This window comes from Erinaceus europaeus, chromosome 17 (genome assembly GCF_950295315.1).
Source record: "Erinaceus europaeus chromosome 17, mEriEur2.1, whole genome shotgun sequence".
Taxonomy (NCBI): Eukaryota; Metazoa; Chordata; class Mammalia; order Eulipotyphla; family Erinaceidae; genus Erinaceus; species Erinaceus europaeus.
The window spans coordinates 68,810,557-68,831,917 of record NC_080178.1 but is presented as its reverse complement, the minus strand read 5'-3'; the positions used below and the strand labels follow the sequence as shown (position 1 = coordinate 68,831,917).

The 21,361-nt window shown below is 38.4% G+C and overlaps 1 protein-coding gene across 3 annotated transcripts; it reads right to left on the bottom strand.

Annotated features, from left to right (window-relative positions):
* Positions 1–10,875: 10,875 nt before the first annotated feature.
* LOC103117673 (olfactory receptor 8U9-like) lies at positions 10,876–18,128 on the bottom strand. Of its 3 annotated transcripts, none has more exons than XM_060176992.1 (2): positions 17,984–18,128; positions 10,876–11,911 (listed from the first exon to the last, which is right to left on the bottom strand). In XM_060176992.1, exon 2 carries the CDS (start codon positions 11,900–11,902, stop codon positions 10,967–10,969), a length of 936 nt encoding a protein of 311 aa, XP_060032975.1. In that variant the 5' UTR covers positions 11,903–11,911; positions 17,984–18,128; the 3' UTR covers positions 10,876–10,966. The 3 variants fall into 3 exon arrangements, with proteins under 3 accessions (XP_060032975.1, XP_007527845.1, XP_060032976.1); XM_007527783.3 differs by having other exon boundaries at positions 10,876–11,915; positions 17,984–18,127; XM_060176993.1 differs by having other exon boundaries at positions 10,876–11,856; positions 17,984–18,126.
* Positions 18,129–21,361: the final 3,233 nt, after the last annotated feature.

Sequence of the window (21,361 nt, the reverse complement as noted above, 5' to 3'; positions counted from 1 at the left end):
TCAGATGTTCTTAAGTAATGATTTTAATTTTTTCCCCATTTTTTTGATAGGAACTTATAGGTTACTTACTTCTCATTTACTAATCAGGAAAGGTTCCCAAGGTTTAATAAGCTTACTTTTCTTTTATTCTCACTTAAATTTTTAGCAATTATTAGGTTCCTCTAGATTACATCTCAAAAATTGGTTTTCACTGCAAAATTGAGAGGTTCAAATAGGATTTAAATTGTCAAAAAAATTGGGTCCACTCTAGTGCTTTTTGAACATGCCAGTAACTTGATCCTGTAGCTTAAGAATAGAGAGAATATGCAACTAAAAGGAATTGTAGAGCTCCGACACCTACTCTGATGTGAATGATTTACCTGAACAGCCTACAGGAGTGGGCTACTCTTGTCACAAGGAGCCTCAAGCATGTGTTCTTTGGAAGAGAAGGCTGCAGGGAGCTTACAGATGTATTCTATTCAATCCCTTATTGTGTGTGTGTGTGTGTGTGTGTGTGTGTGTGTGTGTGTATGTTGGTGAACACTGGACAAAAACAAGGAGGCTTCTGATGCAGATGGTCAACTGAGTGTGAAAAGCTTTGCTGTGCAGGGTAACTGCTGTGATTAGCCTGATGCCCAGGCCAGCCCTGTCCTCAGCTTCGCAGCTAAGCCCAGCCCTGGGCTTTCCCACAATGAAAAGAGAGGGCAGGCACTCCATTCTGTGGGTACCGGAACAATAGGTCACAGCCCATGCAGCGCTCCAGAGAAAGACTTGGTGCCCAGACCCAGTCTGCTGACTGAATCATTTGGCATGAACCAGAGGGTTTATCTGTTGTATCCAAGTCCCCACATTAACAACTTAGAAGAAGGAGGAGAAGGAGAAGGAGAAGGAGAAGGAGAAGGAGAAGGAGAAGGAGAAGGAGAAGGAGAAGGAGAAGGAGAAGGAGAAGGAGGAGAGGAAGAGGAAGAAGAAGAAGAAGAAAGAAAATGAAAAAAAAAATCCCAGTGGAGAAATCGGTAAAACCGCTTAAGAGGGTCTCAGAAGTTGTAGCAGCGCCTGCACCCTGTAAGTACCACAGATGAACAATCTTCTTCTCACCTTTGAATCTGACCTCCACTCTGGGCACACCAGGCTATGCAGGACATGTCATATAGCTCTTGCACATTCTGCTTCACTCATCCATCTTCTGGTTAATTATAATTGCATTTGCTATTGTGATGATGAAAAGAGAGAGACAGAGATCCTCCGATGCTAAGTGCTTAGCAGTGCCGTAAAGAGGGTGAGTGCCCACTGCCTGCTAAAACCATGATAGTGGTCCAGCTTCTGAGCTGAAATCCCTGGGCTATCGTGTGCATAGTCTTCTCTTTCAAATTTGAGGTAACAACTAGATGCATATTTTTTTCTCCCTTGCCACTTGAGCTCAACACAGATAAGGAAACTAAATATGTAAGAGGAAAGTTCAGGCAGGGAGGGAAAGAATTTGTGAGTTCCTAGGTGCCTGCAGAATTTGGAAGACCAGGCAAGGATGAATAGGAAGGTTCAGCTGTTTTATTTTCCTTCTTGAAACTTGAAAGACAGCATAGAACTCTCTGGTAAAGCACAGTGGAGTCCCTGGGCAGAAGTAGAGAACTCCTAGGCAGAAGAAAGGTGAGATGACAGACAGCTGGTTGGTAGTAAAACAGGTCTCCTAATTCCTTTCTTGATGTTTCTTTCATTACATCCTACTGCCTCTCTGCCTCTCTAGTGTCTTTATTATTATTACTATTATTTACCAGACTCTGGTTTATGCTGGAGCAGGAGATTGAACCTGTGACTTTGGAGCTTCAGTCTCTTTGCATAACCATGATGTTATTTACCCCCTCACTCCCTCTACAGCATTTTTTTTTTTTTTGGAAGTGATAGAAAATATTTTGGGTAGGGCACTGAAATACTATAATAAAGTTCACACATTCATCCATTGAAAAACCATGGAATCACTGCTATGTTCAAGAGACTGTGCTATTCTGAATGTTGGAGAATCTTCCTGCTGATCCCTTTGAGCAACAGGCTCCCTGTTAGATCTGAAGCACCAGCCTAGTTGTCATCTATTCTTCTCTTACCTAATTCTTCCCTTCTTCCTTTCCTTTCTTCATATATATATTATCAGAGCACTGCTCAGCTGGTGGTGTGGGGGATTGAGCCTGGAATTCTGCAGCCTCAGGCATGAGTCCTTTGCATAACCATTATGCTATCTACCCTCCGACCCTCATTCTTCCTTTTTATCAGCCTTATGCATCCACATCTGGATTCAGACAACCTCCTTTAATTTAGTCTTTTGACTGTGGTTTTAGCATTGGGCATAAGGAAGGTAATGTGGAGTTAATAATGTGGGGTCAAACCGTGACTGTTTCAGACCACACTCTAGAATGGAGGGATTTTTTTTTTTTTTTGCTTGCTTGTTTCTAAACAAAGACCTGTGATTTTACCACACAGAAATAAACAAGACCAATACTGCACCACTTCTAACAACTGTGCATGTCTATATATTTCACATATACAAATGAAATGCCATAGGCATTAGTTAGACATTCTTTGCACATACATCGTAAGTATTTTCTCAAAAATAAAATGGATCGATACATTACTGTTTTAATTGATACATTATTATATATTGGGTTGCCAGAAAAGTCGACGTGTTTTTCTATATTTCCCTATGCAAAGATGTGTCGTGACTTTTCCAGTAACCCTATTCTCTATTCTTTTCCAGTAACCCTATCTCTATTCTTTCTTAATCATCTTCACTGATATATATTTATATTATTATATATTTTTACCACTATAAAATTTGTACAGAAATGTGTACAAAAATTGCAAAACACATACATTTTTGTGCATTTGGTGGAGTATTTTTATCAAAAAAATTCTTAGGAAACTTTTTGAAGACTGCTTCTTTTTTTTTTTTCTTTTTTTATATTTATTTATTCCCTTTTGTTGCCCTTGTTTTATTGTTGTAGTTATTGTTGTTATTGATGTTGTCATTGTTGGATAGGACAGAGAGAAACGGAGAGAGGAGGGGAAGGCAGAGAGGAGGAGAGAAAGATACATGCAGACCTGCTTCACCGCTTGTGAGGCGATTCTCCTGCAGGTGGGGAGCTAGAGGCTCCAATCGGGATCCTTCTGCCCGTCCTTGTGCTGTGTGCCACGCGCACTTAACCCACTACACCGCCCGACTCCCGAGTGCATTTTTAAAAATATTTTATTTATGTATTTATTTTCCTTTTTTGTTGTCCTTGTTGATTTTATCAATTGTGGTTAATATTGTTGTTATTGATGTTGTTGTTGCCAGACAGGACAGAGAGAAATGGAGAAAGAAGGGGGAAGACAGAGATGGGGAGAGAAAGATAGAAACCTGCAGACCTGCTTCACCGCCTGTGAAGCGACCCCCCTCCCCCCCCCCTACAGGTGGGGAGCCGGGGGCTTGAACCGGAATCCTTACGTGGTTCCTCCAGTTTCTCACCATGTGCACTTAACCTGTTGCGCTACAGCCTGACCTCCCGAAGAGTGCTTAATTTCAAGACTTTTCATAGATATCATGAAATTGGTCTCTGGAAATTTTAAACCAATTCACAATTCCAAAGATGGCCTAAAAGCATGCCTCTTTCCCTCGACTATAACCTGGTTTTTAGTAATCTTTAAGATCGCTTATCCGATAGGTAAAAAGTTATCTAACTGTATCAATTTACAGTTCCATTCTTACTTGTGAGATTATGTATCTTTTGCATATTTCTAATCATTTCTTTTTTGCTCTGGGCCTCCTCTTTCACTGATTTATTTTCCTTTTTTTATATTTATTTATACCCTTTTATTGCCCTTGTTTTCTTGTTGTAGTTATTATTGATGTCATTGTTGTTGGATAGGACAGAGAGAAATCGAGAGTGGAGGGGAAGACAGAGAGGGGGAGACAAAGGCACCTACAGACCTGCTTCATCATTGTGAATCGACTTCCCTGCAGGTGGGGAGGGCTGGAACCAGCATCCTTACACTGGTCCTTGCACTTTGCGCCATGTGCGCTTAACCCACTGCGCTACTGCCCGACTCCCCACTGATTTATTTTCTTATCTGTAAATACTAATTCTATCATATGTATTGTGAATATTAGTACAAGAAGTCATATTAATAGATAGGTACATAGTAGTTCAGTCTTGTCTCTTCAGGTAATATAAGGAAAGCACAGAGGTAGCTATTTTTTTTTTTAAATAGGGTGACTGAGGAGAACGTTATATATAAAAACAGGAAAATCAGAAGTTGGCTGTGAAGTAGAAGATGATGATTTGAAGTTAAGATCTGAGTCTGTGGTGCTAACAGAGCAGCTATGTGAAACTGTGTGTTTATGTGTGAATATGTGAACCAGAGAGATAGAGCAAATTAAGCTGAGACTCAGTTAACTTTTACTGATCATCTACTGCATTTAGTAGGCAATGATGCATTTTTTTCTTCCCTAGATGGCTCATCAGTACTTAAAAAGATTTATTAGGGGGCCTGGCACTGGTGCACCTGGTTGAGCACACACACTGTCCTGTGCAAGGACTTGGGTTTCAGCCTTTGCTCCACATCTGCAGGGGGGATGCTTCATGAGCAGTAAAGCAGGTGTGCTCTCCCTCTCTATCCCTTCCTGCCTTCTCAATTTCTCTCTGTCCTATCAAATAAAAATAGAAAAGGAGAAAATGACCACTGCTGGCATCGAGTCCCACTGACAAACCTGGTGGCAATTCAAAAGAAAAAAAAAGGATTTACTAGGTTCTGCTGAGAAGTAAAACAATAATAGCAAGCACCTCCAGTCAGTCTCAGGAATGAAACATCTGTTGATCCTTAGTCCTCTCCTCTGTCACCCCTCTGTCTTTCCTGCCCAGCCTTAGTTCCTTACTCCCAGGCTTTAATTACCTTCCTTCTTATGTGAGATGATTTGGAATTCCCATCATAGCAGCCCTACTAGGTTGAGGGTACTGAGGGGGAAAAGGAGATGGAGACAAAAACAATATTCACATTGTGTAAAAATTATTTTCTGGCAAGGATTTTCTTAATATTAATTTGAAGTAAAAATTCTGCAATTTGAACACCTGTTAGAAGCAATAGAGTCTGGTTACTAAAAATGAAAACTGGGTACTTGCAATGCTTAAAACATAAATTAGCATACAAATTTATGCATATCATAATATTTTCCCCTGCCTCACAAGATATTGTTTTCCTCACATTCTAGATGGAAAAAAAAAAAAGAAGCACGACTCAGTTGGTTCAAGTTTTTTGACAAAAGTCATAGTTAATAACAGACCTAAGACTTAATCAAAGATCTTAAATTTCCCTACCCAAATGCCTTGGTTTTTTTCCTATACAGTCAGCTCTCTTACAAGTTGTGGGTTTTTTGTTTTTTTCTGCCTCCAGGGTTATTGTTGGGGCTCAGTGCCTGGAGGTCATCTTTTCCCCATTTTGTTGTCTTTGTTGTTACTGTTATTTTGCCATTGCTGTTGTTGGATAGGGCAGAGAGGAGGGGAAGATAGAGAGAAGGAGAGAAAAATAGACACCTGCAGACCTGCTTCACCACTTGTGAATCGATCCCCTTGCAAGTGGGGAAACAGGATCTGGAACTGGGATCCTTAGCGGGTCCTTGTGCTTAGTGCCATGTGTGCTTAACCCGCTGTGCTACAGCCCGGCCTCTCTTTTACAACGTTTTAAAGCACGATGTGTTACAACACCATCATCTCCCAATTCCTGTCTTTTTTTTTTTCTCCCCAGGCTTACCCTAACTTCTTTTGCTTACTGATGTGCATGTGTCTATTACTTAGTTCCTAAATGTGGACTTATAGGTGTTATCATAACTCAGTTATTGATTTAGTGAAATAAACAGGCATCATTTTATTTTGATGAATCATGCATGGGGCATGTCAATAGACTAGGTGATCAAAGCTAAGCAGATGAGGTTTTAACATCTAGTTTATACATGCTGAGCAGAGAACTACATTCTAGATGGAAGCTAATAGAGTTAGTTCTTAGTGCCTCTGGCTACATCAGGACCTACCTGTGATTTTTGGTAAAAACATAAGCGATCAGAGAATGCAATGTTTATGAAAGCTAACTGAACACTTCTTTATGAAGCTGACTTCCTGCCAATCGAGATAACATGAATCAGAATTTCCTTTAATTAGCTGCTCTATTATTATCAACATGAAATTCCTCATGTGAAAGCTTTCTAAGAAAAGGTATTACTAGTTTTTCTAAGCAAATGATGAAACCAACACACTATCAATGATATTAGTTTTCAGATGAAAGAGAAGCCAGCCAGGCATAGAAAGAACTAAAAGAATTTTAAGAGTAAACAATAAACATAAGTGAAAACTTTTTGTGAGAAACCTAGTTTCATGCTATTCTTGCCCAGGTGTAAAAAACAAACAAACAAACAAACAAAAAACCGACTTCTGTGGGGTCCTGAGATGAGGCTGACAGAACTAGACCTACCCCATCTCATACTGCATCCAGTGTGGTCAGCAGACCGGGGAGACTGAAGAAGGAGCAGATGTTGTGGGTTGCTGGGTATTCAGATGCCAGGGTGGTTAACACACATGGAAGCAAAGAAAGTGAGCTTGGAGGACTATGAGATTTTATTCTCTCCCAAGCCACAGAATAAAACCTAGAAAGTCTCACTTTAGCTACTTGCAATAGCATAAGCGATAAGTTCATCAATACTAAAGTTAAAGATGACATTTTTACCCACTCCGAGTTGTCCTGCCTTACCACAGATGGAAGTTGCAGTCAATGCAAATTCACACTAATAAAATTATAGCAAAACCAGGAGCTCTTGGAAGGATGTGCTAAACCCTGACACCTGTAGCTCTGTTTCCCTGGTGGGCGCACCACTTAATTGCAGACAGGATCCACTCTTTAGCAGGAAATTAACATTTTTCCTTTTCTACTATGTTCCCCAAAGAACATTAGAATATACGTAGAGAATACGTAGAGAGCAGGGTTGCAGATCTGGATGCACATGTTTGATATTTTAAAATCATTTCTTTCTGAAATATTCACAAAGAGCAAACTATGAAAGGAAATTAATAGTATGTGCCTTCTTATGTTTCCTTTTTAATAACCACATAAGAAAAAATAAATAAACGCTTTGACATGATTCTAAGCTTGGCAAATCAACAGTGTTAAATGAGAAGTAAGAAATTTAAATTTAAGCTTATTGTATTGATGTGGTGAAGGCACTTGGTAGCGGGCCTGGTGTGAGCATTTACTTTTGAAGATGTTTGAGAAAGCGCTCCTGGAACTTACAAAGTGATGCCAACTAGTGCTACTTCAATAAGAAATAAATTTAAACTGAAAAATTCAGTATTTTATGAGCAAAGATGTGTGAATGTACATATGCAGATGCCATACCTTTCAGTTACATGTTGTGTTTGTTAATGAAAACAGTTTGTGCGGTGAAGGCTTGCAGATAACTTCCATTTTTAGGATTACCATGTAGAGAATGCATTTATATTTTATCTGTCATGAGATTATCTTTTGTTTTCACATTCAGTGAAACATTGTGCTTTCCCTACTATAGGCAGAATTTTTAGAAATTATTATTTTGGTTACATTTACACATTCAGAAGACAATTGCTTATTATTTGCATAACCATTTGGTATAATGTTTAGTATAATTATTATGGACATAAACTGAACTAGTCTTAGTTTATTAGTGAACAAAAGTGCATAATCATGATAGCTTCTCTTACAACTTACAATTTGTCATTTTAACAATATACATGTGTATGGGTGTGTGATATGTTTTAAAAATGTACATAGGTAATTGATTGGAGAATTTTATATCCAATACTTTTATAACTATTAGACCCAAATCAGAAGACAAACTTATTAAAGAGCCCCACTAGAAAAGGAAATTGAAAATATTAGCTACAAAACAGGGAAGACAGCAAAGAGACTCTTTTGCCTGAGGCTTTGAAATCCCAGATTCAATCCCCTGCATCTTCATAAACTGGAGTTGAGCAATGCTCTGGTAAAAAGAAAGAGAGAAAGAGAGAAAGAAAGAAAGAAAGAAAGAAAGAAAGAAAGAAAGAAAGAAAAAAAAAAGAAAGAAAGAAAAACAGGAAAGAAAGAAAGAAAGGAAGAAAGATATTAGCTCAAGGATTAGTCAGACAGTTGCCAATAACCAAATCTTTGCTTATTAGTTCACTTGGAAATTTAGAAAAAACATGAATTGATATACTTCATAATCTATGAAAACAATGTTTCAACTTTCTACTTTGCTTTACAGGAAGTCACTGAAGCACAGGGAACAAGGCATGCAAATTCGACTGCTAGGAGAGGCATGATCAAGAGTTCTCATTATATACTTGCTCAAGTTTAATCTAAGAAGAACTAAAAGGCTGATGAAATGTATTTCTGGACCAATTATTCCTTTAAAACATGAGTATAATTCATGTACTGAGAAGCATGTAGTAAGATGTGTGATATTTACTTACTGTTTTGTACCTCCCTCTAAATTAAATTGACATGGAAAATAGTTTGAGAAAAAAATTAAGGAAAAGAGTATGGGGCTGGCAGAATAGCTCACTTGGATAGTGTGCTGCCTTGCTATGTGTGTGATCTAGTTTCGAGCCTAACCCCTAACTGCACTGAAGAAAACTTTGCTGTTGTGGTCTCTTTCTCCCCCCCCCCCACCTCTTCTCTCTTTCTCTCTTTCTTACTCCAGACTCTACCTAAAAAGACAAAAAAAAAAAACAAAAAACAGAATATGATTTTTTTTTATGTAAAAAAATGTTTCTCCTGCAAATATTGGTATCTGCTAATTTTCTTATCTCAAATAGTAGCCTCTTCTTCTTTGCCTGTCATGGTCCATCAACAACTCTAAATACTATCACTGTGCCAGTCACATGGAGGAGGTATCGAAGATCAACCTCCCTGTCATGATTCCACTAACTTCCTTCTCTCTGTTATTTCCCAGTACAGGCCATTAGTGAACACCATGTCCTTTGGAATTAGGACTAAATGTAGAAGAGTTCAGTTTCACTCAGCAGTTATGATGTGTCTGTTCTGTGCCAGGAGCTATGGTAGGTGTTGGGATACAAAATGAAGAGATAATCTGTCTAGTCTTAAGGAGCTCATGGTCTAATAATGTCTCCAACTACCCTTTAGCATGATCCTAGGCACTTTGTCCTCTTGTTCTGATTTGTGCAAGCTTTGTTATGTTGGCTTAATTCATACTCTCTCTCTCTCTCTCTTTTTTTTTCTGGCAACATCTTTCTTTTTAATTGTAGCCAACAAATATCCCATCCCCAAGTGTTTAGGAGTACAGCTTGTAACTCAACACTTCAGAAAGGCTTCATGGATTAAGAGAAGTAGAAATATTTAACTATTATTATCATTTTAAATCACTTGATTACAAGTAGCAGCGAGACAAAGGATCCCATCAGATTATCTGTAGAGTTAATTTGGGGGTAAGTGACTCCTAAGCTTCCTGATTAATTTTAAACTCATTAGTAGTGGATTGATGGTATATGTTCTTAGCCATTTTCTAAAAGGAAAGCTAGTAACTACATTTGAAGACAGAAGAAACACTGAATGGTTTACAATAGATGTAAATGTCTTAAAATTATCTTAGAAGAGATATTAGAAATGAGGCTTGAAAAAACATAGAATTATTATATTTCTGCCCCCAAATTAGAGGTTCTTCTTTCACCTGTCTCCACTAATAGCAAGGACTTATAAATAGAATTACCTTCAAGAAAAGTGGGTGTATCATCTGTGAAAGCAGAACTAAGGTGGAGAACATCGCCAAATTAAAGCACTTTAACTTTTAACATTTCTGAGAGCACCAGAAACTAGTTACTTATTAATGAATTAAGTATCTAATCAAACCATTTTTCTAAACAAACAATAAAATAGACACCACATTTCTGACCCATAGTCCTTCCATTATTTTCTACCCTTAATATTATTTTTGTTATTTATTTATTTGCCTCCAGGGTGATTGCTGGAGTTCAGTATCTGCACTACAAATCCACTGCTCCTGGAGGCCATTGTTTCCATTTTGTTCTTTCTTATTTCTTCTTTTTTAACCAGAGCACTGCTCAGCTTTGGTTTATGGTGGCACGCAGGGGATTGAACCTTGGAGCCTCAGGGATGAGAGTCTGTTGGCATAACCATATGCTATCTACCCCTGTCATTTCTTTCCATTTTGTTGCCTTTGTTATTGTTGTTGGATAGGACAGAGAGAAATTGAGAGGAGGGGAAGACAGAGAGGAGGAAAGATACCTGCAGACCTGCTTCACTGCTGTGAAATGACCCACCTGCAGTGGGGAGCTGTGGGCTCAAACCAGGATCCTAGCACCTGGTCCTTGCGCTTCACACCATGTGTGCTTAACCGCTGTGCTACCGCCCATCCCCCTACCTTTAATATTATTACAGTACTATTGTTCTATTGTTCATTTAAAATACACAGTATATTAACTATATTTAGATTAAATAAGATTCTTTGTGAGCTGGTCTTTAAAATTCACCAGACACAGAAATATGTTATGAAGAAAAGTGTCCCAAGACTAACAAGAAATTTACTACAATATAACTGTTTAAGAGCTGGAGAGTTCCCGAACAGCACAGTCTTCACGTGTGGACTGTACCCCGTTCTTGTTAATTTCTAATTTAGTTATACTCAGGTGGCTGCTTTTATGATCCTCTTGAATCTAGAGCTCAGACTGTTACATAATGGCTAATAAGACACTTTGTTTTCAGCATGTACAGGCCATAGTTATTAGCATTCTAGCTTGAAATCAATTGATTAGTTCATAATAATTAACTTGATTAAATAGTACTGTGTTAAGTGAGTAGTTCAGCGTTTTAGGCCATTCAAAACTCCATACTGAATTAATTAAACATTCAATTTATCCTAATTAAACAATTTCCATCAGACTGGTCGTGCCACATGCTGACACAAAGCTACATTCCATGTCCCCCTCTATGCATCTTTGCCCTCTAGCATTTTCCTCAGGCTGTCTTTTACTTCTGTGTTCCTCAGGCTGTAGATCAAGGGATTGAGCATAGGAATCACAAGACTATAGAACACAGAGACCACTTTGTTGTACTTCCATGAATTCCCTTCTTTAGGCTGCCACAGGTACATGAAAAACAGTGTCCCATAGAAGATGATGACCACAGTGAGGTGAGAGGCACATGTGGAGAATGCTTTGCACTTGCCCTCAGAAGACTGAATTTTTATGATGGTGAAGAGGATGCAAACGTAGGAGACCAGGACGGTCAGCAGAGATCCGGTGAGATTCACTGCAGAGAAGATCAAGAGCTGCTTTTCTTTGTTGTGGGTGTCAGAGCAGGAGAGGGCCAAGAGAGGAGGGTCAGCACAATAGAAATGGTGGATGACATTGGAGTCACAGAAAGACAACTGGAAAGTCAGAACAGTCTGTATCACAGAGTTGAGGAAGCCGTAGGTATAGACCCCGATGACCAGTTCCTTGCAGACGCGTTGGGTCATAATGGCTGTGTAAATCAGGGGGTTGCAGATAGCCATATAGCGGTCATAGGCCATTGTGGCCAAGAGGAAGCATTCGGTGGTGGAGAACGCACTGGAGAAGTATAGTTGGGCAAAACAGCTAGAAAAAGAGATGGTTTTTTTCTTCACCAGCAAGTTTTGCAGCATCTTTGGCCCAATGGAAGATGAGTAACAAAGATCAATGAATGCCAGATGGCTGAGGAAATAGTACATGGGTGTGTGGAGCCTTGAATCCACCTTGATGAGTAGGATCATACCTAGATTTCCCACCAGGGTGAGGAGATAAATTGCTAGAAATACCACAAAGAGGGGAAGCTGAAGTTCAGGGTGGTCTGTGAATCCTATGAGGACAAATTCTGTTACTGCAGTACGATTGCCTCTTGCCATTTTTGTTCTCTTGCTTGTTAAAAATAAAAAGAAGCGTGGCTTCAGATGATTATATATTTAAAATGCAAATACCTCTTACCTCTGTTCCAGTACCAACGACAAAAATTTGACTTCCATAATCCCCCTATTTAATGACAGCATTAGTCACAGGCTTTATTCTGATAAACTGGACTCAACAACCTGAGCTTCCAATTGCTTTTTTGATGGACACTGACCTCAAAGTAAGCTGCACTAAGTTACAGTCCCAAAAGCACTGTACAAAGAATACTGGTGTTCATGCAAAACTTCAACTTGATGAGATTTGAAACCATTACCAATACGGTGGTGAATATTAAGAGCTCATGTCAGTTTGATTCCATGCTGAAAAAACTATGAGTAGAAAGTTAGCTTTTCAAAAAAATTATTGTTCATATATTTTTCTCTATCCAGTTCCTATGCTAATTTTCTATTAATTTGTTGATATTTTAAATATTTTATATACAGGGAGCTTTAGCTATTATGTAAACTAGCCATTTGATATACACATAGCAGTATTTTAAAAAATTTGTTCTTTATCCTCTAACATTGACATTCCTTTGTGCAGTGCTTTAAAAGGTGTGATGTCACATTTATCAATCTTGTGCTTTTTGAATTCTTATTATTGTGCAAGACTAGATACAATTTAAAATGTTTAAATACATCTTACTCTACTCTAGATTTATTTCTCTATTTTTTAATCTTTGAGCTATCTGGAACTCAATTTTGATGAGGTGATGATGCCATTTGTTAGTGAAATCACTCTCCAGTCGATTAAAAAAACTCAGATTTATTGTATAATAAAACTTTCATTAATACTTGGGTCAACTTTTATTTATTTATTTTTTAACCAGAGCACTGCCCAGCTCTGGCCTGTGGTGGTGTTGGGGTTGGGGAGGGATTGCACCTGGGAGTTTGGACCTCAGGCATTAGAATCTCTTTGCATAACCATTGTGCTGTCAACCAACCCCTCCACCCCAGGCCCTAATTGTTGTTTTCTTTGCAGTCTCCTTTATAACCAAACACTTAAATATAGTAACTATAGAATTGATCTGATAGTAAGTTTTTGGGTTATTCTTAACACTTGTGTTCCTTGTTAAACTTCAGCAATTATTTTATCAAGCTTCAAAAAAATATAATTTGTACTTAGACTTTATTGCATTAAGTTAGGGGAGGACTATCTTTACAGATCAAATCTTTTTTCCCCATATAACCAAGTTATATATTTCATTTATTAAAGACTTGTCTAAATAGTATTTTGAAGTCTTATTAAATATTAGAGACAAATATCTATATATTTATTTGAAATCTAGTCCTAGCTATTTCATCTGTTTGTAACTATTGCAAATAGATTTAATTTTGCAGTTTTTTTAGTTATCATATATCTACAGAAAAGCTACTGACTTTTTTTTTTTTTTCATCCAGGATATCTCTGAGGCTCGGTGCCTGCATCACAAATCACTGCTCCTGACAGTTTTCCCCATTTTGTTGCCCTTGTTGTTATTATTGCTGTTGTTGTTGGATAGGACAAAGAGAAACTGTCCAGTCCCCACCTGCAGAGGGAAAGCTTTGCAAGTGGTGAAGCAGTGCTGCAGGTGTCTGTCTCGCTCCCTCTCTATCACCTTCTTCCCTTCACAATTTCTGGCTGTCTCTATCCAGTAGACACGTAAAGGTAAAAAAAAAGAAAAAGAAAAAAGGACAAAGAGAAATTGAGAGAGGAGGGGAAGACAAAGAGGGGGAGAGAAAGACAGACACCTGCAGACCTGCTTCACTGCTTGTGAAGCGACCACCCTGCAGGTGGGGAGTCAGGGGCTTGAACCTGGATCCTTATGGAGGTCCTTGTGCTACACACTTAACCCACTGTGCTACTGCCAAGGCCCCGGCTACTGACTTTTACACACTTAATACATAACTTTCTTCCTTATCACACTTTTGTAGCATTTAAACATCTTTTTTCAGTTGATTCTGTGGTATAAATACAAATCGTATAATAATATAAAACTGTGAAAATATCCACCGCTTCTAAAATGTCCATTCTTTACTTTTTTCTACTTACATTAGCTAGCACTTCCAGAGTTATGCTAAAAACAGTGACAATGGGTATGCTTAAGGAGTACAAGGATGCTCTCAGATATTACAGATGGAGAGACTAGCTGGTGCAATGTAACTGATGTTTGACGAAGACAAGGTCTGAAAGAACTGCCAATATTTGGTGTGGTTAAAAAACAAACTCTTTGACTTTGGCAGGGCCCATGTCAAGAATAACATATGGAGGCCCATAAATATTGTGACTTTCTATTTAAAAGTTCAAAGACAAAATACATGAATTAATTAATTAATTAATTAAAAGTTCAAAGATAAAGACAGTGAACAAATAAAATATATTCTCTCCATGATCATTAACAAATGCAAATTTATTTATTTTACTATTTAAAAAATATTTATTTATTATTGGATCGAGACAGAGAAATTGAGAGGGAAGGGGGAAATAGAGAAGGAAACAAGAGGGACACCTCTCACGAAGCTTTTCTCCTGAGACCTTGTGCACTATAGTGTGACAAATGTACTTTTATAACAGCCTGGGCTGCAGAATTTTGGGGAGTCCCATGTTGGAATGGATAGATAAAGAGATTCTGTCTCCAGCCCACACATGTGGCTGCATATGTCAGCCTGCATGCATATACATGTCTATTAATGCTAGTAATATTATAGTCATCCCTTGACCACCCCAAAGGTCTTATTATGTGAACATCAGCAGTGTGGTTTAATCTTATAAGGGTTACCTCAGAAAGAGACTGCTGAACTTTGGGAGTAAGTTGGGGATTATTCGGGCAGGGAATTTTAGGGTCCTATTACTTGGAAAACTGCCTAGAAAAGGTGACTAGTATGGACTCTTGGTGGGTACATTTTTTTTGGTCTATTCCTAGGGACTGTGTGACAGTAGGAAGAGGCTCAGAATTGCCCTAGAATGGGGGCAAAGGCCAAGTTTCTTTTGCTTGGGCCTAAGGGTTGTGTGGCCTGTGAGTGGTAAAGAAATAAAGCTAAACATGCATGATACCTGAGGACTGTTTATCCATTAAGAGGAGTCTGGTATGGATTCTATAGAGGTAGCCTTTGGAATAAGTTGAGATGATCACTGAAAAGACGGAAGAAACCTAAAAAGGTGAAGGTTGGGAGGAGAGCTTTGTAGGAAGAAATAATTGAGCACAGTTGTCAGGAACCTTCCGAGCTTGTCTGAAGGAGTGTGAACATCCTTTCTGGTAAGAGAATGAGTACATAAAAATAAGATTAATAGGTGACAAGCTGGGCAGGGATGTGTAACCATTAAACATCTGAGTAATTCACTCTCTATGATCAGCTTTCAGGAAGTGTGTGTGTGTGTGTGTGTGTGTGTGTGTGTGTGTGTGTGTGTGTGTGTCTGTAGGTGTGTAGTGTGTGTAATGGTTTCAAAGGGGAGAACTGTCAGCAGGGACGGCAATTAGTGTGTTTGTCACTGAAGAGCTGACAAAGATTTGAATGATGGGGAGTGGTGGTAGGAATGTAGATAGGAGAAAGGAGTAATAAATTCTCTAGTAGCAGAGTTTGTGCTAGCCGGCCAGCTGACAACTGACTCAGACTTTTAGTTTTCAGGTCCAAGATCCAGGATAATGAAATACTCTAAGAAATGATAGCATATTTTATTTTTGCCTTGTCTCTGTCCTAAGGAAATCTGGCACAATTTAACACACACACACACACACACACACACACACACACACACACACACACACACACACACCATCATCATCATCATCATCATATAATTTTAAGAAGTTGAAATCATAATTGAAGAAGGGGAAGCAGATTTCCACACTACATTTCATAATGTTACTGTTGAGTCAGTACTTTTAGTAGAAGCAGAAGGTCTGGGCCAGAAGAGGGAAGGAAAAAAGATGTTAAATCAAGTTCAGTGTGAGGGGAGTGGTGAGAACTTGTCATACAGTCAGAGCTAGTGATGCTGGTGGGTGTTGTCAATGTACAGAAATGGAAACAACTGTAGGCATCAATAATTCAGGAAGAAAGAAATAGGTAACACAAAGTTTCAAAGATGGACTGTAGCTTTGAGGGTTGGGAACAGGAATAGTGGTCTAGGGTGCCCTTAGAAGTTCAAGCCACTCACATTAGTACACATTAAGGAGACTTTTAAATATGGGCATGTTTCACACACCCAGTTTATCAAGGATGTCACTTATTTTGTTATGGGTCTTTTGGTAATTTCTTAAAATGAAGTCTTAAGGATTTCAAGCATCACAAAGAAACACCATGATTCAGTGAAATGATTGCTGTTACGGTTTCTATGACATCAGAAGGCAGTAAAATATCCTGCTGGGATTGGTCAAATCTTTCTGCCTCCACTGAATGTATAAATGTTTTCACTTCAAACTGAGACATAAAAAGTTTTAGTAAGTCTATAAGAGTCACCTAAGTTAGTGGTCAAACTCTCTCTTCATTTAATACTCAGGTGTTAGAAGATGTTTTCCTATGCTAGTTATCACCAATATGGTTGAAAATTTACCTATACAGTTCCTGAGGCATGGTTAATACAGTTTAGTATTTAGACTAACAATTTTTCTTCTCCAATAGTTACTATATATATACTCATCATTTGACTTATGAAAATACATTTTTGCATTTCAAAACCCTCTTGTCTCAATGTAATTTCTTATTTTCACCCCAGTACAGTCTTTTTTTTCTTCATTGGAAATTAGGCTTTTGGCTTACTGATAGCATCAGTGTAGTTCTTAGAATGTAAATAGACCTGATAAAAATTCCAGGACAAGTAAAATAATAAACCTCTATTAATAAACATGTCACTTGTGATTTTCTTTCTTTCTTTTTTTAAAGATTGTATTTATTTATGAGAAAGATAGGAGGAGAGAGAGAGAGAAAGAACCAGACATCACTCTGGTATATGTGCTGCTGGGGACCGAACTCAGGACCTCATGCTTGAGAGTCCAATGCTTTATCCACTGTGCTACCTCCTGGACCACTACTTGTGATTTTCTACTTGAGACAATACTTACAGATTCTCTTAAAAGTGAAATAATTATATTTAATAATTATAAAATATAATAATGATCCATGGTTATTTTAACACTTAAGAATTAGATTTTATTTACACACACACACACACACAGACAAAGGGAGGGGGGAGATGACACCAGAATACTGCTGTGTTGGGTGTATGCAGTGTCAAGGATTGAACCTGGCATCTCTTGCATGCAAGTCCTGTGTCTACTGATAAGTCCTTGCCTTCTAGCTCCTGAACACTTCTAATGTGCAAATACTCATTATATCTTGTACACATTGCTGTATTTAATACAGGAGTGCCACTTTACTTTTATTAGAGAGGGAGCAGATATAGAAATATTCAGTAGTTTTTCTTTATGAACCAGGACTTGCAATGATGCAGACTGATTCTAGAGTTGTTTGCCTACACTACATTGACTCCTTAGTGTAACTATTCATTTCATAAATTTGTCCAATTTTTTAAAATTTAGACTCTTTTAAGTAGACATTTTAAATACATTAGAATGAGTTCTATAATGTGTCTTAGTTTAGGGACGTTTAACATTTACTATTATTAGTAATTGAAAGTTCATTAATAAATATCAATAGTCTGTAGTTAACACTTGATAATTCGGTTTTGTTTGGTTCTTTACCATTCAGTGAACAATTCAGACAACTTTGTTGAATATTCTTCACCTCCGGTAGGGGTGGGCACACAAGCAATTTTGGGAATCTGATGAAAGCTAAGTATCCACATCTAGGAAAACTACAACCACAAACATACTTTTCCATGCAGTTTCTGGCATTACGAGTTCACTAGATCTTGACTCTAATTTTTCTTGTAGAAAAATACATTGACAAAAAAATTTCATCTTTTCACTAATCCTTCCCAGAGAAAACCAGAAAAGCATATCTGTTTTAAAATCCTACCCTTTTCAAAGTCCCAGAACTGCAACCCTTCTCTGGGCTACCTTGCAAGCTTTTGACTACAATGGCTTAGAAGTAAACACAACTTACCAAGTACCTATCAGAGTGTCAGTCAGGATTCCCAAGGACCCGAAAGTATCCACTTAGAGTCTCTCCAATCAGACAAAGAGGCTTCTTCATGTCCAACTGGGAGGCTTGGTTTCTGTGTGCCATACCGATAACTTGTGAGTATTTATAAAGTTAAAGTGTAATGAGTCTGTTATCTCTTGTTATTCCAGAGCTTCCTGGGTACCAAGGGAACAGCTTATGCAGAGTTTCTGTGCAATGTTTTACATTTGATTTAAACTACCCTTGGGAATGAAAACCCATGAATCATCCCAGTAACTAGTGATAACTCAGGAGCTGATGCTTTGGTGCTTTTTCTCAGGATGACTCTAAAGACAAGAACTTCTGGTGTGAGACTTAGAGACAGTCTTCCTGCCCAGGGCAGCACATCTGTAGTGCATGACCTTGAAGTGATGACTGAGACAAAGGGCCAGTGAGTGTCTTATAGGGGACTAGGTGAGGTGATGCCAAGATTTTATGATGAGGACACACACACAGGACATTTTTATTTGCAAAGAAAAGATGGCCTTGCCTAGCATATTTATTACAACAGATAGCTAACAAGAAAATACTCTTCATTTTTTCCCCCTCTAACATACTTCCCACTGATTCAAATTAAGAAATACAGACTCAGACCAGCTTAGAAGTGAAGAGGTACATTATGTACCACATGACGTGATCAAGGTCAGTTTCTCTATGCACCTGATCTTTCTGTATGGCCTTCAGGGAGTAAGAGATTAGAACCTGGTCCTCCAGGCCACTGATGACAGTGAGCTAGCACAGCAGCAGGGAACACTGCTTTCACCCTCAGCATCCATGACATGGCTGAGCTAAGGTGAGTGGATTCTCTTAGAAAGTACTTTTTTTTTTTCTTCTGTCTAGCATTTCCCAAGTTTGAGTCACATGAAAGATGAGAAAGCTGGAAGAGCATAGCTTTTGTGTCAAAATCAGAGGCATGGTTCTAGTAACTGAATTTCCTCATCATCTTTGTCTTTTTAAGCAGCTTGTATCTGTGACTTTCCCTTCTGTACATAGGCTACATGCGGTATGTAATGAAATGTAAGTTGGATTTGGTCATTGAAGAAGGCTGTGCTTTTGTGAATATCATATTTGAACACACAGTGCTTTGATGATAAGCAATGGTATGTTCATTTTCAGAGACTGTAGACCTATTTTGAGCAGTGACATGAAAGCTTGAATAAACGGAGCAAAGTGTTGGCTGAACTATCGCCAATGATGCCGTATTTCATTTCTAGCTCCAATGAAAATCAATGTTTATTTAACAAAAATTTACTTTCTGTGTGGGTTTATCATTTCATAGTGAGGCACTTACAGGACTTTATATCTGGGGGAAACCCTAGTCAGGCCTTTTAAAAGCTGTTCTTGCAGAAGGTTTCAGAAGGCAGACTTTGTGCATCTTATCTAGGACAGTGCCTGGCAGGGGAGAAGAGGAAAGATAGACTCTTTCTCTCTCCCTATATCTCTCTCAATTTCTCTTTGTCCTATCAAATAAAATAGAAAGAAAAAAAAGGGGGAAAAAGGGTCTCCAGGAATGGTGCATTTATAGCACTAGCACCAAGCACCAGCGACTGGAGGGGGGAAAAAAAAGGAAGGGAAGAGATATTGGTACTGTGGGTCTCAGAGAGCTAAAGAAAACGGATCTTGGCACTTTGAGCCACTATTAAGACTATGTGTTATGGATCAGTGAAATTAGGAAAAAGAAGCTCTAAGTCCAGAGGAGTCAGAGAGTCACCAGTGAGATTCTCAAGAAGAGAAAGGTGTCAACAGGTCATGAGGTTTAAGTCTAGTGTTAAGAAAGACTTGTATTGAAGAAAGAAGCACCTATAACTCATGTGTTCAGTTGTGGGTACTCTGAGAAAGAGCTTTCTCCAGCTGTGTAAGAATTTGGGGGACGTCAACTCTTGAAGGTGGTGACTAGTAAAAGTGTTAGAGATACATTTCAAAAGACCGAGGATTATTTGCTTTTCTGCATCAAGGGACCTATGTGGATCTGATGATTTGTTTCTTGGAACTACAAGGTGGTGGGTGTTCTGAAACACAGTGCTAGTCCTGGTGTAATTGAGATGCTGCTGGAGTATGGAGTTGAGCCTTTGTAAAGTGTTCTCATACCAATATGGAGGAGAGTAAGTTAACAACAAGGAATGTCCACTTAGTTCTGTCCTAAGGTTACCAGAAGTTAAACTGTTACAGAAGAAACACCATCCCATGAGTGGAAAAGTTTAACTTTCAGAGTAAAAGCTTCTTTTTTTCTTTTTTCCACTCCCATATTTACTATCTTTGTATTTGGGAACTCATGCTGAAGCTCTGTCTCTCAATAAAACATTTAGCTTGAAGAAGGTCTTCTTTTATTTAAAAAATTTTACCTTACTTTATTTATTTTTATTTTATTGGGTAGAGACAGAAATTGAGAGCATATAGGGAGACAGAGATGGAGAAAGAAAGGGAGACCTACAATATCCTGAGTTCACTGCTCATAAAGCTTCCCCCCACCCCTGGAAGGTGGGAACCAGGGGCAGTTGGTAGCATGTGCACTCAGCCGGGTACACCACCACTTGGACCCATACAAGTTCTTTTCTCTGTATGATCTGAGAAAAGAGACATTTTAAACTCTAATTATACTGGCGACATAGCAGTTCAAATGCCTGACTGATTGCCTTTGTCAAAGACTTGCTTGAATGACCAATAGGATTTGTCCAACATTGTGTTGTGACAGAAAAGCATTTTCGGAGGAAATGCAAAGTACCTTGAAATTATAATGACTTGCTAAGTGAATTTCCCTTCAGATATGAAAGCCTATGAAGACAGTGACATGGGATTTTTGATATCTACTATAAGAGCTCAAAATAATCACAGTGTGCAATGCGATCTGTGGAATGGGAGAACTTAAAGAGTAAAACAGAGGAAAAGGAGTGACACGAAGAATACTTTTATTTGCCAAAACAACTACGCAGCAATTTTTCTAACATGAGCTACTACTTTTTGTCAAAGTAGACTATTTTGGTTTTCTGCATTTGATAAATAATTATTGTTGTAATTCAAACATCTGTTTTGGGTTTCTGAGGCCAGATGACACTGATAGATTGGGTTGCAACTGAGCTTAGTTATTGACAGTCAGGTCATCTTTCTTCTGATGCATATTCAAACAGACTTTATCTTTGGAGCTGTCTCTGAGAAACTCCTTTCCTTGAAATGTGTAGAGGTGTGTGACAGAGTACTGAGCTTGTTTAATGTCATGGCTACCTATTCCAAATTAGGGTAAGACTTGAGATATTTTATTTATTAACCTCCAAGAAAGGAATTGGATTACTTCTAGAAATGAGAGGTGGAAGATGTAATTAAAAC

Bases quoted from the DNA above. Each gene is read 5' to 3' on its own strand.
- LOC103117673 (XM_060176992.1), bottom strand. From the start codon at position 11,902: ATGGCAAGAGGCAATCGTACTGCAGTAACAGAATTTGTCCTCATAGGA.